The sequence below is a fragment of the Xiphias gladius genome, chromosome 10, assembly GCF_016859285.1.
Source record: "Xiphias gladius isolate SHS-SW01 ecotype Sanya breed wild chromosome 10, ASM1685928v1, whole genome shotgun sequence".
In the NCBI taxonomy this organism is placed as follows: domain Eukaryota; kingdom Metazoa; phylum Chordata; class Actinopteri; order Istiophoriformes; family Xiphiidae; genus Xiphias; species Xiphias gladius.
Window position 1 is genome coordinate 16208410 of NC_053409.1, and position 16663 is coordinate 16225072.

Below are 16663 nucleotides of genomic sequence, written 5' to 3' on the forward strand. Positions count from 1 at the left end.
CAAGCATTCCAGATAAGAAGCACACAGTGTCCATGTTGTGAAAAACAATATCCCTAAGTTCTGTCCTGTATGAGTGAATAGGGATTTGTGTTAAATCAATTTAGACTAGACGTGCTGACAACAACTGCTGCTGATTCTGTTGTACTGTTAGCCAGCACGTCACATCCTTCTTAGCTCTGCATGTCTCCCAAACTTATTTGAGTTTCATTCTATGGTTTTCCTGTCTCGCTCTACTCTCCCTGCATTTGTTGGCGGAGTAGCTATAAAGGTGGTTGTGTTGTTACATTAAATGGTAAGAACAGCCCTATGCAGCCTAGCATACCCCTGTGTAATCCATAATTCATCCCTGTTCTAAAATACTGGCATAAACACTAACACAGACAGTGAAAAAGACAGACAAAAGGAGCCTGTAACATAGACCTATACAAGCAGATAACATCCCACTCCTCGGTGGAGGCCATAAAGCGAGCCTGTGAGGCGACAGACTACAGAACAGAGATAGAGGTAGTATAAGGCAATAAAGGGAGGAAGTGTCTGTTTTGTGTGCCCCTGGTGTACACATCAGGGAGTCATAACAAGGCAGTACTGGTCAGATGAGCTCCAGGCTGTCATTTCTCTCCTTCGCCTTCACTCTGCCTCCAGATCTGTTTCCTTCCTAATGCTGTTGTCCACTCCAACTAGCTCCACCATAAACCTGGCTGCTGTAACAGCCGGTGACCCACAGAGGCAGTAACACACAAAAATGCACTCATGCACATACACACTTGCTCACACACCGCACATGTTGAGCTCCCCATGGGCAAGCCCCTGCAGAGGTGATTGAACATCAGCAGGGCATCATGCCCCTGTCATTTATAAAGGTGTCACCCTGAGAAACAGAGATGCTCTCTCTAACCTTATTAGTAAGGCACTTCCATGGCTCTCCTGCTTTATGTTGACACACAGAGAGGGTGGGGTAGTCAAAAAGCACAAGGTAAAAAACAGAAAAAAAAGAAATTAAGAGAGAGGCTGAGGTGGGATAAAGGTGGAGGACGTGATAGGCCAGAGAGAGACAGACGCATGAAGAAGCTGGAAAGAAATAGAATGAGAAAAAACAGAGAGATAAAGAGAAAGGAAATGAAGAGATGGAGATGGAGAATGGGGGAGGGTGATGGAGGAATCATGGATATGAGAGGAAGAGAGAGACAGGGAGACAAGAGGTGTGGCTCATCAATTCTGAGGGTGAGTTTAGCGTGGCGGGGCATGTAGGTGATCCATCACTGTGCTTGGGCCTCCAGCTCCATCGCGCTCTCTCATCTCTGCCCCCATACCACCACCCCAAAACACCTCTGAATACCTCTGATAGATACCTAGGGAAGGGCTGTTAATTCATTGTCAACCCTGCATTGCCATCACCACTGCACTTCCTCAAAGGAGACCCCTGTTAATCTCCCTCCTCATTTCTGTCCATATCCTATCACCCTTCTGCCTCTTGTCTGTCAGGGCAAAAATGCATTTTGTTGCTTGCATTTGTTGGGGAACAAAGGTGCACTGCACATGGGTGCGCTGAATCGCCTGTTACTGAGGCGGCAAAGGGGGTATGCACCCGCTTGCTTACCACTCTCTCTCCCTCTGCATTTCACTGCTGTTCTCGGTTGAGAGGTTATTGAAATCTAGCTCCGTACAGAAGGCCGTCTTTCCTGAGGGAGGGAGAAGGGTACGTGAGTCACAGAGGATGGGATAGACAGGTCGAGGTTCTCCTGATAAGGTCAGCAAGCACATTGCTGCCGGAGGCAACAAAATTAGCTCTCTTTATTTACAGAGTATTTTCTGCCATAGCCCAACCGGCTACATGCCCGCTGGCCACCAGGGATACCGGCTGGGCTACAGATGTGTGCTTTATTCTGAAGCTGCATTTAAATGATCAAGAAACAGACAACATTTTGGTGGTATTTAGGCTGTTAGGGAATGTCTGCTATATGGTCATGTCCAAACAATCATTCGACAGGATATTTTTGCTTACTCATTCCGTCTGCAGGGCAAAACACAGACTGGTGGGAGGCTGATTCCTTTCAGAAGAATAAATCTGCAATATCTTTGCAGCACTCCATTAATTTCTCATGACCAAACAGCAAGAAGTGCAATCAGTCTGCAAGTGAGTTTCATTATGTGAAGAAATTAGCACTGTTGTGAGAGACAAGGTCGGATGGGAACAAATGAGTAAAGAGCATTCACTGGATGGGAAAACCACAGACTGATGAAAACTGATGAAAGGTAAGTCTTTTGTTCAGAGCTCACAGGAACATAGAGGCGTGCTTTACAATTGTCACCATGTCAGAGGCTTTTGCATCAACTGTATCGTGCACACAGGCACAAGGGCAGGGATGTTTGTAATGAAAAATGACGACACCGCTAGGCAAAGACGACACTACACACCTCGTGTCACTACAAAGACACAAAGATGAAATAGGTGACAGCCACTTACTATTGAACTGTGCACAAGAGGGATAACTTTAAAGAAGAACTTAAAAAAGAAGCTTCAAGCATTCGAGAGCGCCCCACAGTTTTCCTTCTCTTGCAGTTTAACCCCAACACTTAAAAGACCAGCATAGACACAGGCAGACATTAATGGCATGTGAAAGAAAGAGTTTGAGGTAGGACTGTGAGGGGAGAAGTGAAAGTGAAAGAATGAAAAAGAGAATGAGCACGACAGAATGAGGTAGAGAGAGGGAGTGAGAATGCCCTAAGTATTTTCCATTTTCTCTCTGTGGCTCACTTATCAGCCAGGCAGCAGGGCAGCCTTGTGCTTACAGAGCCCTATTGGCTGATTCATATCACCAAACCACAGTTGAGATGATGGCATAGAGTGAATCAGCCATGGCAAAGGCAGAATATATTAAATCTCACTACTTGTTAAGTGAATGGGAAACCACATGCACTGAGCCCATAAGGCTAAACTTAAAAGGAACATACACATTGCTTAACTCACATAGCTGTTCATCAGAACTAAAACCAAGATGCACTTCAGTGTGCATCTATACTGAAATACACAATGTAAACACACATGTACAGAGCACATCAAACATGTACAAGTTATACTAAAACCATACAGTTTATTGTATGACTAATCATTCAATGACTAATCATTTTCAGCACTATTTTCTAAATAAAAGAATATTTTTGTTTTCTTTTATTTCTACATCATTGTTTCATTTGGTCAACTTAATGTTCAGTTATCTGTTACCTTTAGCAAATGTGTGTATGTATGCGAGTTTGTATGTTTGTAGGCAAAGAGACCAAAGCACGCTCTCCAGTCTTAGATGTTTAGAGAGCGGGGCACACACTAATCCAATGCTTTGTCTTTACAGCCTCAATCAGTGACAACACCTGAAGATATTAAAACACTGTACTGGGCCATGAAATTAATGAGACATGCAAGGAAAACTACTTCCCGGATTTGCCATAGTCACCACTTCTGCTGCTGTGAAAGAAGAGTTTAATTGTCCTCCCAGTTTTATTCACAAAATAAGTAGCTTCTTGTCAATAAACATCCTCATAACTGCCTTTAATTTATGGCAGACTGAACACCACCTCATAGAATATTAATATCCCTGAAGTCAGTAACAACACTTTGTTTTAGAGTGCTTATGAAGTGCTGGCCATAGCCTTGAATAGCTGCATGACTCATCCAATAGTTGAAACCTACGTTTGTTTTGCAGGTACTAAGGAGTGAGTGAACCGAGTAGATAAAGACGCAGTAGTAGAAATAAACCGCCAGAAAAGAAGATGCTGAAGTGGGCAAGCAGGGTGGGACCAGGCGAGACAGGCAACTATATGAGTGTAGTTGTGATCACACACGTTGGTGAGAAAGCATCACTGGGAACTGTGGAAGGTTTGATTTTGCATCAACAGGCCCACAGGGGGAGGAATACAAGGAGGATACACCCAGAGCAGCAGGAGGCCATCGATTTCACCACAGAGCCACAGACAGACAGTTACAGAGGGCAGATTGGAGGTCAGTCTGCAACCTCACCACAGCGCACCACCCCACTGCCACACACATTTACAAGTGTCACAGGTAGCCCGATACTGGCAGATCCCTGAGGAGTAGAGGGAGGCATAGGGAGATAAGCAGACTGCACATGGCAAGAGATACAGGTTCTACCTCTGATATGGGAATATTGTTTAACAGTGAAGAACATTATCTAGGTGATTAGTATGTATTGCAAAATGAACCCCAGGCCCTGGGTCTTATCACACACCCAGTGTGACTTTCTATTCCTGGAAATCAGTCTTGCTGCCTGTAAGACCATCTATTAAAAATAATGCTTGAGCTTTGCTTACAGAGACACCATGCAGAGACCAAAGCCTGGCATGGTCTGAAATTTGACCTTTACATAAATTAAACAGGGGGAAAGCACACATAAGGCTATATTCCTGCTAGTAGATATCCAAGACTCATACCCTGCCTAAATGAGCTGCATCCATCCAGTCACACAAACACATACACTCTTACTCCCAATCTATTTCTTTTACTTTCTTGAATGTAACAAAAATGATTCTTAATCCAAAATCTGTTTACTCCACAGACCAAGAGGGGAAAGAGGCTCCCAGTAGAGGTTGTTAGAGGAAACTGTGAATGATATATATGGAACAAAGGTCTGGTATTAAGACCTCCTGCAAGGATAATGCTATGAATGATAGTCCACCCGTCAGATTAGTATGAGAGACAAAGAAGAAAAAAGCCCTTTTGCTCCCTGGATGGCTTAAAATCAGGCAACTTCTCAGACACCTCAAATCTCACACACTGCTTGCTGTAGCAGCTCTCTCAAACAGGGAGGAGGAACACTTTTAGCTGAGCTACAGGGAGGCACTCGCACAGAGACACACAAACAAACAAATAAAAAGGAGATAATGCAGAGGCATGCCTGAAACACTTTGTACAACCCACCCCCTGGTTTCTGAGCTGATATATTCACAGAGCAGGATGAAAATCATACAGATTCACTACAGTTTTATCAATCCCTGCTCCTCCAATCCATTCATCTATCCACCCATCTATCCAATAGCCCCTACAAAGTTTCTACCTCTTGCTCTGCAGTGCAGGTTGGTGATGCTCTGACAGTGAAACAGGTGTCTAGGCTATTAGTATGAGTCTTTCTGTGCCACCTCCTTTACCCCACACCTCTCATGACAAACATAAATCAAAGCTGTGGGAATTAGAAACGGCATATAAGGGGCAGCCAGGTACTATGCCTGGTCTCATCGTCAAACACCAATGATATAGCTTACAGTTGATGCAATAGATGTTGAAAACAAACCACACCAAAGTAATGATTAAAAAGTTGTATTACTGTTTATTATTTAGGCAAGAGTTAAATGCGACCTCCCAAGTTCAGTCTGAGCAGCAAAATCCCTTTCATCTTCAATCATAAACTGAACACTCATCTATTTAAGAGGTGTGCTTCGTCATCCTCTCCCTCCTGAATCATATTTGCTCTCCAGTCTTTCCCCTCTACTCACTCTAATTTCCTATCATAAAAAGGCAGCCTTCTATGACTCTCCTTGACTTTTTTTTTTTATGCCTTTTTGTGGCCCATCTAAAAGGAATGTTGTCAAGGTAATGTGATGATGACCCTTAGACTCCTCATTAAATCACTCAGTATCACAGCATTTACTAAATGTCTAAAATCTTAATGTTAAAATACAGCCAAGACAGTACAGATGACCTTAAAAATAGTAGAAGAGAGTTTTCTTTTATCTATTTCAACTAATTGTCCTAGTCATAATCTCTTACATTAGCACTCACATCAGCATCCATGTCACAACCTCATTCAGACAGCCAGACAGATAGTCCAAACAAAGTCAGTTAGATTCAACAACACTAAAGAGATGGGTGTCAGAGTGACAGATGGAAAGTTGAGCATCTGTCACTGTGCTGAACCATTTGGCTGAAATCAAAGGGAGATGAGGGCCTTCAAAGGACAGGCAAAGTCGTGTCTGAGGCCAGACATGCACTAGTGTGCTCCGCAGATAAGGGCCAACAGGTTATATTGCTTTTCTTCTGTCTCTCCCTTTGTTCTCCTCTGTCTAAAGGGAGTGGGAGGGAGACAGAACAAAAAGACAGAGCCAAAAGTAGAAGAGAGAGGTAGAGAGAGACGAGGGGGGGGGGCGCAGTGAATGAGTCATGAACAGGTTGCCTGCCTCCCTCTGACACAGCGTGCCGTGTTGATCAAACACTCGTTAGTAGAATTTGCTTGGTGTTTCCGGACAGCGAGGGTAATGAGCAGAGCTGGCTGGAGCAGAGAGGTGCTGGGCCGTGATGCGGATCATTTCTGACAGTACCAGAGTACTTTTGCCTTCAAGCCCCTCTCCTTCCCTGCTTTCTCCAGCTTGCTGCAGCAGAGCCATTGCTTCCAGTGTATTCGACTGGGAGCACTTTTACTCAGCGGGATGCGAGGCATGAGCTAAATGGCAGAGTAATCCTCAGTGGAATTTTGAAGGGAATGTACACACTACTTCAAAATCTTAAAGGGTTTGCAGGTTTACTTTCTTGGCACCAGCTGAAGAAAACCACAGCCCTGGAGCACCATCTATGAAGTTAGCTGCTATATGTTTTAAAATGCATTCAGTGTGCAAGAGGGTGGCAATGGTGCACTTTTGCTCTGACCTACCATCCCTCTTCTCTTTAGAGAGAATATTCCCATAGTAAGTATTCTGACAGACACATTTTTTGTATCGCAACATGTTTGTTTCCTAACATTTACTACTGGGTTTCATTCGCTGTGTATCACTAATGCATGGTGGATTTTGTCATTGTCCTTGAGGGATTACAGACATACAGCCCATTTTGGTCTCTGTGCTGGTCAGCAAAATTCAAAAGGTCAGGCCAATGTTATTGCATTGATGGTGATGTTAAAAGATTTTCAAAGTGGGGGGGCAGCAAAACAAAGGCCACCATTTGACATTATTGGAATGGAACAACAGCGTTTGTCAGATACATTGATTTTTCTGCTACTGGTTCCCATTATGATGATGTAGGCAGAATGTGAGCTGCCACGTATGAACCTGCAGTAAACTGTATGATGCATGTCTAACACGGGCAGATTAGAACACTAAGAAGGGCCCATTCTCCTCTAGCAAGGACAAGTCAGTCTGCTGGGTGATAATGATGGAGAATGGATGAATAAATGGCTAATGTCCTGTCAGTTTAATGCACTTAAGCATAGCCTCATTTAGGTTTAAGTTTAGCTGACTTTGATGTCCAATGGACATATGAGAAGTGTGTGTCACAAGAGAGGGGTATGACATGCAACAAGGGATCCTTTGGCTTGGAGTTGAATGTGGACGTTATGGTGTTATGTGGTATGCACCATTAGGCTACTGAGGAATGCCCCAGCATGGCTATTTTAAGGACCTTTCTTTTTCATTTTTTAAACTATTATGTTTACTCATAATGACAAAATTTTAAAATGCACAAACTATATTGATTATCTCTATACACTATAATACAAATTATATTTCTTTAAATATGTTTCAATATGTGAAAGTGTTGCTTGAAAATGAAGTTAAAAACTAAAAAGGGAGAACTAAATTGACTCATTTGTGTTCCATAAAGTCATTTGTTTGCTGTCTTACTTTTATCCCCCTTTAACCAAGCCTGTGAAAGTGGGATAAAACAACATTAGCTGCCAACAAATTAAGCAAATTGATTTTTATGGTAATTCCTCATCATTTACAGGGAACTTGTTGTGTAATGGACAACCATGTCAACCACTATGTTTGCTTGTGTGTGTGTGTGTGTGTGTGTGTGTGTGTGTGTGTGTGTGTGTGTGTGTGTGTGTGTGTGTGTGTGTGTGTGTGTGTGTGTGTGTGTGTTTGAGTGTGGTTATATTTAATATAGCAACAGTATGTCCTTATATACATCTGTGCTTTAAATATGACTGAGACTAAGTAAAAACACTCCTGCAGTCTTGTTTTTGATACAAGAAGGACACTGCTAATAGAAGAGGCATAGGTCTAGATGTCCTCTACATTGGTTATCACATGGCATAGGGCTAATTAACTCTAGAGCGGAAAACAGAGGCCCTGTAAGGAGCAATAAACATTCTACATTAAAAGCCATCTAATTAGAGTGCAAGCTAGAAGGGCTTGAAGGAGAACATAACAAACAGAGAGGCCAGTGTAATTGTCAACCAAGCTCTGAGGATAGCAAACATAGTAGACATAATCAGTCGAGCACTTTCTATAAGGTCATGATAGAACGCTTTGGAAGTACTTCTCCATAGATGACTGAAGTTTCCAGATGGTGTTTTTCTCAACCACGGAAAAGGTCACAGACATTTCAGAAGTCATGAACTTCAGGTGGCATTCCATCAATTATAACCTTATCTATCTGTGATTCCTGGCGAGAAGAGCATGAAGCAAAGAAACTGCCAAATTCATCCGTAGTTGAAATGTAGATTTTCAGTGTGATGAAAACACAGAATTTTGGTTTCTACTGTATCAAAGCCACATCTGAAAAGAAATAGTATTTCACAAACAGGCTTAACCTCCCTTTCACTGTCACTTTTAATAAAAACATTTCATGGATAAAAAAAACACAGCTTTAAACAATGCTAAAATAATGTGCTTCTATTTGCGTCAATGTAATTTTTCCACCACTTTTAAAGTAAGCAGTAAGGCAGCCAAAGTCAAGGAAGTCAAAAGTTATGGGAAAACTGTAAGATTTCCAAGTCAGCAAGTACTCCGTCCACTCAAGGCCTTTAGGCTCCGTGGTTGATCGATAGTAATGGAAACGCCAGCAGGCTTCCAGAGCCCATTGCCAATTTAACCTGTTTTTACCATGACTCAATTCGTCCGTCTTCTTCAAATAACCCACCTGCTAACCGGGATGGACTACAGGCTTCTGGTGCTGATAAGATGAGCGTGCAGGGGCAGAGGGAAGGAAAGATGGATGCAGAAAAACAGTTTAAATGTGTGCGAGGGTGTGTGTGTGTGTGTGTGTGTGTGTGTGTGTGTGTGTGTGTGTGTCTTCAAGCACCACTGGTTTAGAAAACCCTTCCATGAGACAGTTCAAGTGAAGCAGGCAAGCAGAGAGGAGCAGAAATTTGCTCAATTTGCCTTTACTTGCTGAGGCATGCTTCAAACACAACATAGATACAAAACACCCCAGCTTCATCGCCAATTTATGTATCACACTGGGCACATTACGAGTTCCTGTGCCAGGTAAATGTGTTTGGAGTGATCGGGAAGAATGATTTGGACTGCTAGTGAAAATGATAAATGGACAGATTCATCTGCATAAAAGCTTTAAAGGATTGAATCTTGGTCAACAACTGCCTGCTATGCATATAACTGACAAAGGGCTTATTTTTATCTCAAACTTGTGGCCTTTTTATCCTGCTGTATTCATGTTCTGTTTTTGATGATTTCTCCAGCCTATGGTGTTTCATTGGATAGAAAAAGGGATTTAATGATTTTAAATCAAGCTTCACTTTTACACATCAGGCTATTAGACAAACTTTTAAATCTGGATTTATTTAAACAAAATTAAATTTAAGACGGCATTTTAACTAGGTTTATGTTGGAGTTTAAAGCCGGATTATATTAATCAGGTTGCACTGAACTTCTCGTCTCATTTAAACCCTAATCAAGGATCAGTTCTAAACTGTCACTTGTTTAATTTGTTCAGATGGCTTTATTTATTAAAATGACACTCTACAATTACAGCCTCAAAGGCAAATAGCTGAGATGTAAATCAACACCTCTCTTGCACAATCTTAACAAAATATGCCTCTAGTCTATCCACCAAAGCAAAATTTCTATGATACAATACAATTGAACCAAAGTGCATCTATGCTCTGTTACCTGTTATTATTTTGTTATTTTTATTTTATTGATTAGGTTTAGGATTTATAGTGTATATGGTAATTGTCTGGTAGCCCATTGTATAAAATGTTTTCATCTTCAGGGACCTGCCTGGTTGAATGAAGGTTCTGCGCAGAAACAGAGAGAGAGAGAGAGAGAGAGAGAGAGAGAGAGAGAGAGAGAGAGAGACAGATAAAGACAGACGGGCAGACAGCATAGGGGGCCAAGACATCTGCTCAGGTATATAATGATGATGCTGTGGGGGAGGAAAGGAATAAGATATGGAGGTCAAGTTTGCTAGCATGAAGTCTCCATCTGCCCCCTGGGGTTAGTGGGGTGAGCCAGGGATGACGGTGGGCCCGGTGGGAATGGGTTGGCGGGTTGTGGGGAGGATAGTAGCAGACTTGGGGATGCTATTTGCCAGCTCAATTTTTATCCCAGAGGCCAGGCAAACAGTAAATGAGGTGTGCTTGTTATAAAAGCAGTCTATCGGCTCAGCAATCTGCTTACCCTGGCCAGACAAAGTTGAAGTTGGGATCAGGTGTAGTTTTTATTGATTTGCCCTCTCGGGTGAACTGTGTAATTCAGCATCTTAAAGTGGATCATGTCCATGTTCTTGCATGTTTGTTGTGATGTATATGTAGTGTAGAGCACATCAGAGTGTAGCGACATTTAGGTCTCTCATGCTCTCTTTCATGTCTTCTCATTAAGGAGCATTTCCTGAGAGAAAGGACTTCATGACACTTAGGACCTTTAAAATATACTCAGACAGTCTTAAAAGCATAAAAGCAGTACCCAAAATATCTTCAGGAGTCTATAATCAATTTTACCCTATCTATATTACTGATCCCTAGTGAGTTCAATGGTCATTGACCAAATCTTTTTACTTTTACGGTGTTTAAACACAGAGATGGAATAAGCCAGCCGGGCTCCACATTTCTGATTTCTGATTTGTTCAGTGATTCAAAAAGGTCTGGTGTTGTGCCATAGACGGCTGTTTCCACCGAACGGAGAAATAGTCCAGAAATTAGAGCTTTCTTTATGGAATAACTAAAAACTACATACAGTAGCTAGCTGCCTAATGTAGCATAATTCATCAAAACTGGCCACAATGTGACAACTGTGGATGAGATCAATACAGCTATACCAGTTGTTGTAGAAGCAAAATGGCAGTCTGATGATCAGGCTAGGAATAAGCAAAATACACTGCACAACAGGGTTGGGCGAACTTGCAACATTGGGAGACAATGGTTCAAATCAAATAGCCGGAATGCTTTAAGGTAATGTATCTTAATTTGCCAAGTAATGAATTTGCTGGATTAGTTAAAAAAAAATGCATCCCCATACAGTTACACCATGATAGACATTTTTATCCATATTGCTCACTTTTAGCTCATAATGCAAGAAAAAACATGTCTCTTTATCTGTGTCAACTTCAATGTTAACATGTACAGTATTCAGTGCATTCATGTCCATTCATGTCACACAGTACTGAGCAGGTGTTTGCACTCTCTCCCCAAAGCCCCTGTAATTTTTGTCACCTAGCTGGAATAAGCCTCTGACAAAGAAAATAATGGCTCTGTTTCCCTCCCTGTCTGAAACACAAGACGACGAACTCCCAACAGAATGTAAAGTGCATCTTTTTTTTTTCTTTAAATGCTTGGGGATTAATCACTAGGTTAAAAAAAAAGGGGGGGGTCATGTGGCTGTGCTATTGATTCAATTTCTATGACCTCAAATACTTTAAAGCATAATAAGCCTATGCCTGAAGTCCCCATACACTTTCAAGGCTTGAAATGGCCTTGTCGTTACCTACAAATCACAGCTCTCCGCAAAGCTGCCCTCTCTGGAGCGATATGTCAGTGACCATAGGCGGAAGAGAAAAAACAGAAAGCAACAGACACAAGCAAGCCTCTGAAAAATGTAATGGTTTTTGTTGAGGATTTAGCCAGTGGTATGGCAGTGTGGGAGTATCATTCATGTTCCAGACGTAGCAGATCCTCTGGGGAGATGGTGAATATTAAAAGACTTTGCAGGAGCCTTCTCTTGAAGGCTCTTGACAGGAGATTTGTTTTATGACCTTCAAAAAAGGAGGAGGAAGTCAATGATAGCTCTGACTGCCTCTTTTGCATCTCAAGGCAGTCCCTGCCATAGAAAAAAAGAGAACTGCAATTTCAATTTCAAGTATTTACTGTTGTCATCAGAACTGTGCAGCTCTTCTACTTCTATTTATCACACAGAACTAGTCCGTTTAAGTGCAGTGTGAACGTAATAAGTCAATAGCTGAGTGAAAAAAAACTTAGTGGCTCAAAGAGGAAGACCTAGTTAAATTGTTTGCATCAAAGTGCCCAATACTGGACAGTCAACATTTTAGAAGTACAGAAGATATGGAAGTGAGAGCAAGGGGCTTGCTGACAGAAAATACTGAAAAATACTGACACTTTCCTCAAATTCATTCATTAAAATATTGCCTACCATGGATGCATCAACCTCTGATGCATTGCTCCTCGAATCAAGTCAAAGCTGTCAACATAAACAGCATCAAAACAAAACAAAGAAATAAAAATATAAGATAAATAGAATAAATAGAAGATTTCACCTTATCCCTGACAAAAAACAGACATGTTGCCAGGTTTGCATGTAGGCCTGGTTTGGAAATACTAAGAAATAAAAATGTTTTGTATTTAGAGCCACTTGTCTTCATATCCACCTTTACAGAAAGAAATTCAAATGAAGAGCTTGTGTTGTCTATAAAAAATAGGTTGAGGATAATTGCCTGAGAGATCAGGCAAGTGAGAGTAAAAGAATGCCTCAACCTGTCAATTTATGAAATACGACTGACTGTGACAAGCTTTGTTGCTCACAAGCCACAACTGCCTTTGTGTAAAAATGCCAAGTGAGAATTAAAAGCAAGAAAAGGTAATATGTGAGGCATTTGTATCCTCATATATGATACTGCCCACTGCTAAACCAGAGCAAAGCACAACATAACTCTCCTCCTCACATGAACTGAAGCACATTAGTCTTTCTGATGACAAAAGGTGAACAACTTCAATTGAACCTGTTGGTGAGTAACTGTTTAGTCTTACGTAAGGTTGACAACCTTTGTTACTTATTCATGTACAATGAGATGAACTACTATGGTACAATATCAACAGTAGAGAAAGACTATAATCAACAAAGGTTTCTGTGTTAAAAAGGTGTGATGGGACATTTTACTTGTAACCTCATACAAGTACTAATAAGCCCTGGTTTATGCTTACCAAAGAAAGTTTGCCTGTATAAATGTGGTGCTGGGAGGCTTGTGTTCTTCAGTAGCTTACAATCTATAACCATAGCTGCTTCTATGGCTCACTACGTCTGCCAGAACACCAGCGGGAGGCTAAATGTACATCTTTGAGTGGCCTTTGGTGGCAAACAACATCAGCTAAGGAAAAAGCCAGTTTCGCACATCATCGTATTTTTATCTGATGTGTAAAAACGTGCTAGTCATGCTAAGTTAGTCCATTACTCAGTTCTGCAAATACACAAAATTATGGACCAAAGGGACAGCAAAGTTGTAACTCATCGTGGTCTAATAAATTTACAGATACAAGTAGGCCTACAGAAAACCTACACCAAATAAAATTAGTCCAGATTTCTAATAATAATCTGTTTTTTTGCGGCACAAAAGCTAGTTTTACTGACCGGTCAATACAGTTAAATAAAGACTAATGTCCACTGCTATACAAACCTATTACACTTTCCTGATCCATCTTCATTTGCAAATGAGAGGAGGGGAGGACCCAACTTGACTGGAACTCACGTCTACTCTTTCAACTCAGTTTAACTGAGATTTCCCTCTTGTAAAAAAAAAGTTATCAAGATCCAGGAAGTGTCTATTTGTTTGTCCTAGTGTAAGACAAGGGGCACCAGTACAAAAATAATTGCACAATAGTTTCTTCATAATACATAAAAGCTTTGGTGGCTAGGCAAAGAAATAGAAAACTCTAAGCTTGTAAAATAGATAAATACTCAATCAGGCGCTGCATACAATGCCAACTACCCCACAACCATGCTAATCTATAAAACATTTCCCTCTCACGGTAATCTGGTATCTCCAATATGTTATTTTAAAAAAAATTGCATTTTTCTTAGCATACGGCTTCAGAATTTCCATAATGTCAAATCATTGACATTGACCTCAAACCCCATCACTTGTGCAAAATCCACCCAACTTTGTCTCAGTAAATACACACAGACAAAACAAATGGAGAGCAAAATGATTGTGGGAGGGCATATGTTCAGGCATGCTGGTTTTTCTTTTTTCCACTGCTGCTCCCATCTTTGCTATTTACTGTGTTGAGATTTTGCTCTGCAAAAAGAGCAGAAGTTCTGCTGAATAACAACAGAAAAGCTAAGAGGAAAGATGATGGTAAGAGGATAATTCTAATTGGAAATTAAGAGGCTGCCCCTTCCCTACATCCTTTTCCATCCATTGTAACTTCACCTAGATAGTGGTACCACAGTGATGGTAGCATGTGGGAGTCCAGATGGTCAGTGTTTATGTACCACATATAGCACAACTCAACTTCACTCTGTACCTCTGATACTAAAATACAACTCCTCTCCGAGACAAATACTTCTAGCATTGAAAAACATGGTTAGTGAATGAAATCAAAACTCTGTTTACAGTTACACAGCTTGAGCCCCCTGAAAGAAACGATGCACCCCACTCTGATAACCTGAACTGCCTCACGCTGAACAAGCATTTCCCCCAAAATATCGCATTATATTTCGTCACAAATTCCCCAGAAAACAAATGATACACAGTAAACAGGCTATATAGTCAGCTGTCAGTCAGCTGTGTCAGAATAAGGCAGTCCCACTTCATGCTACATCAGGTGCTAGCTAAAGCTACCGTTAAAAGAACGTTAGCTAACGTTAACGACTTCAAATAACTTCACTCACCACGGAGTTCTTCATAGAGGCCTTCACTGTGAAGCCTTGTGTTTTTAGCTCCGTCTTATTCTTCAACATATTCACAAATCTTGTCTTCTAAAATGGTGGGGCGAATCCAAACCGATAATGTAGAGTAAAGTCGCTAACTAATTAATATTTGTGTCGCTCAAAACGTGACGACAGTTGTTTTGTTGTAGTGGTTGCTATGAAACTTCAGAGACGCTTTGGTCAGGTTGCCCCGGAGACGTGTATGTGTCCTTGTTACCATAGGAACTCCAGTGCACTGCGGAAAATATCCAGAGCAAAGTGTCGTGGCTAATCAGTAGAAGATGCCTGAGTGTTCACAATAACCAATAAATAGGTTGTACTTTTTATTTCCTTTGCACTTATCAAGAAGTAGTCATATATCAAATTATTATTAAGATTATAATATCAGAGCAAAATATGAAATGACTGCTCTCAGAAATATTATTATAATGCTTCTTTTATTAGTGATTTTTTTTGTCATTTATTTTATTTTTTTACTTTTCCAGAAGGGGAAATGAGTTATTATATCTTAATCCTGCTACCTAATCTTCTTAACCATCATGACGTCAGAGGAATTCATAGGTCTACACAGTATGTTCTTTGTTTGCAAAGGTGTGCAGCTATGATGAAGGTCCAAAGAATTGTACTGCACCTCACACTTTTGCTCCATGACAGTAGTGTATCAAATTGGCGCTCTCGTTACTTCTGCCAGCTGGCTAGTAAACCAATGGGCTACAGGCAGTGAAAACATGTCCTAACCTCACACAGGATGACCTGTCTTTTTGTCTGATTCTGCCACAGCTATAGGCCACTACACTTCCATCTGAGACACAGAGGATCCGTCACATGCTCAGCTCAAAATTATACTCAAGCAGCGAATCTTCATCCACAAGTAAATACTTAATGATGCTCTTTGTCTGGCAGATAGACCAAGGCCTTGACTCTCAATAAGATGGTTGGAGAGTTGCCTGAGCACTGAATCAATCCAATTTAGGGATATGGCACTTTTAATCTTCCAATATCGTTTTTGCCTCTGGAGACTTTCTTGGGTGAACTGGTGCAACTGTTATTAATCTTCAGTGCGCAGGCAATTTCTCTAAAAGCCCCTATTTGTTTTTTATGGCTCCATTGAGAGAAAAGGGTGTAGCAGCAGGGAGGGAGACTGTAAACAAGGTATGCAGGGAAGGCAAGTTATGTCCCCGTCAGCATTCAACGCTGGTCTCTCTCTCTCTCTCCATCTCTCTCTGCTTCCCCTCAGAGGATTAAAAAGAGGAAGAGTGGAGTTTTCAGAAAGCAAACTAAACAAACTGGAGCGTCAGCATGAATTCAGCTGGACTGAGAAATGATTGTTCAAACAGCGCTGCACGACCTCACTCCTGTGAGTGTGAGGAGGGGAGCTGGTCTTTTTGAATTGTGGATACAGTCCTTGTCCAAATGATGCGTGAAATATAAAATATTTTGTCACGTCTGCCAGTCTCTTGAATTCTGTGTGTTCACATGTTAACATGCGTGTAAGTGTCTATATCTGTATCAATGTCAGGTTACCAGTGTCAGTCACCACACAGGTCAAGTTAATATTTATTAGTTTCTTACAGCCACTTCAAGGACAAACACATAGCATCAAAATTGACTTACACAGTGAAGATTCATTTGCATTTTCTACCACTAATGATGTATCATGGATAACCAGGTGGTTCGACAGGTATGGAAAGAATGAGGGGGAGAAGTATGAGCAACAGTATCAAAAAGAGGCCAGAATACACCATGCTTTGATGAATATGTCTCATTTTTTTTCTACATCTACAGTGTCTTCATCATCATCGTGTCCCTGGTTTGATCTTCAGCT

General features: G+C 41.2%; 1 protein-coding gene across 1 annotated transcript in view; it reads right to left on the bottom strand.

Moving 5' to 3' along the window:
• pacrg (PARK2 co-regulated) overlaps positions 1-15084 on the bottom strand; it is a 122524-nt gene extending 107440 nt beyond the window's left edge. The window contains exon 1 of the mRNA XM_040137663.1: positions 14800-15084. Coding sequence (XP_039993597.1) covers positions 14800-14868 — 69 coding nt within the window. The 5' untranslated portion in view covers positions 14869-15084. The remainder of the gene's footprint in view (positions 1-14799) is intronic.
• Between the last annotated feature and the right edge of the window lie 1579 nt (positions 15085-16663).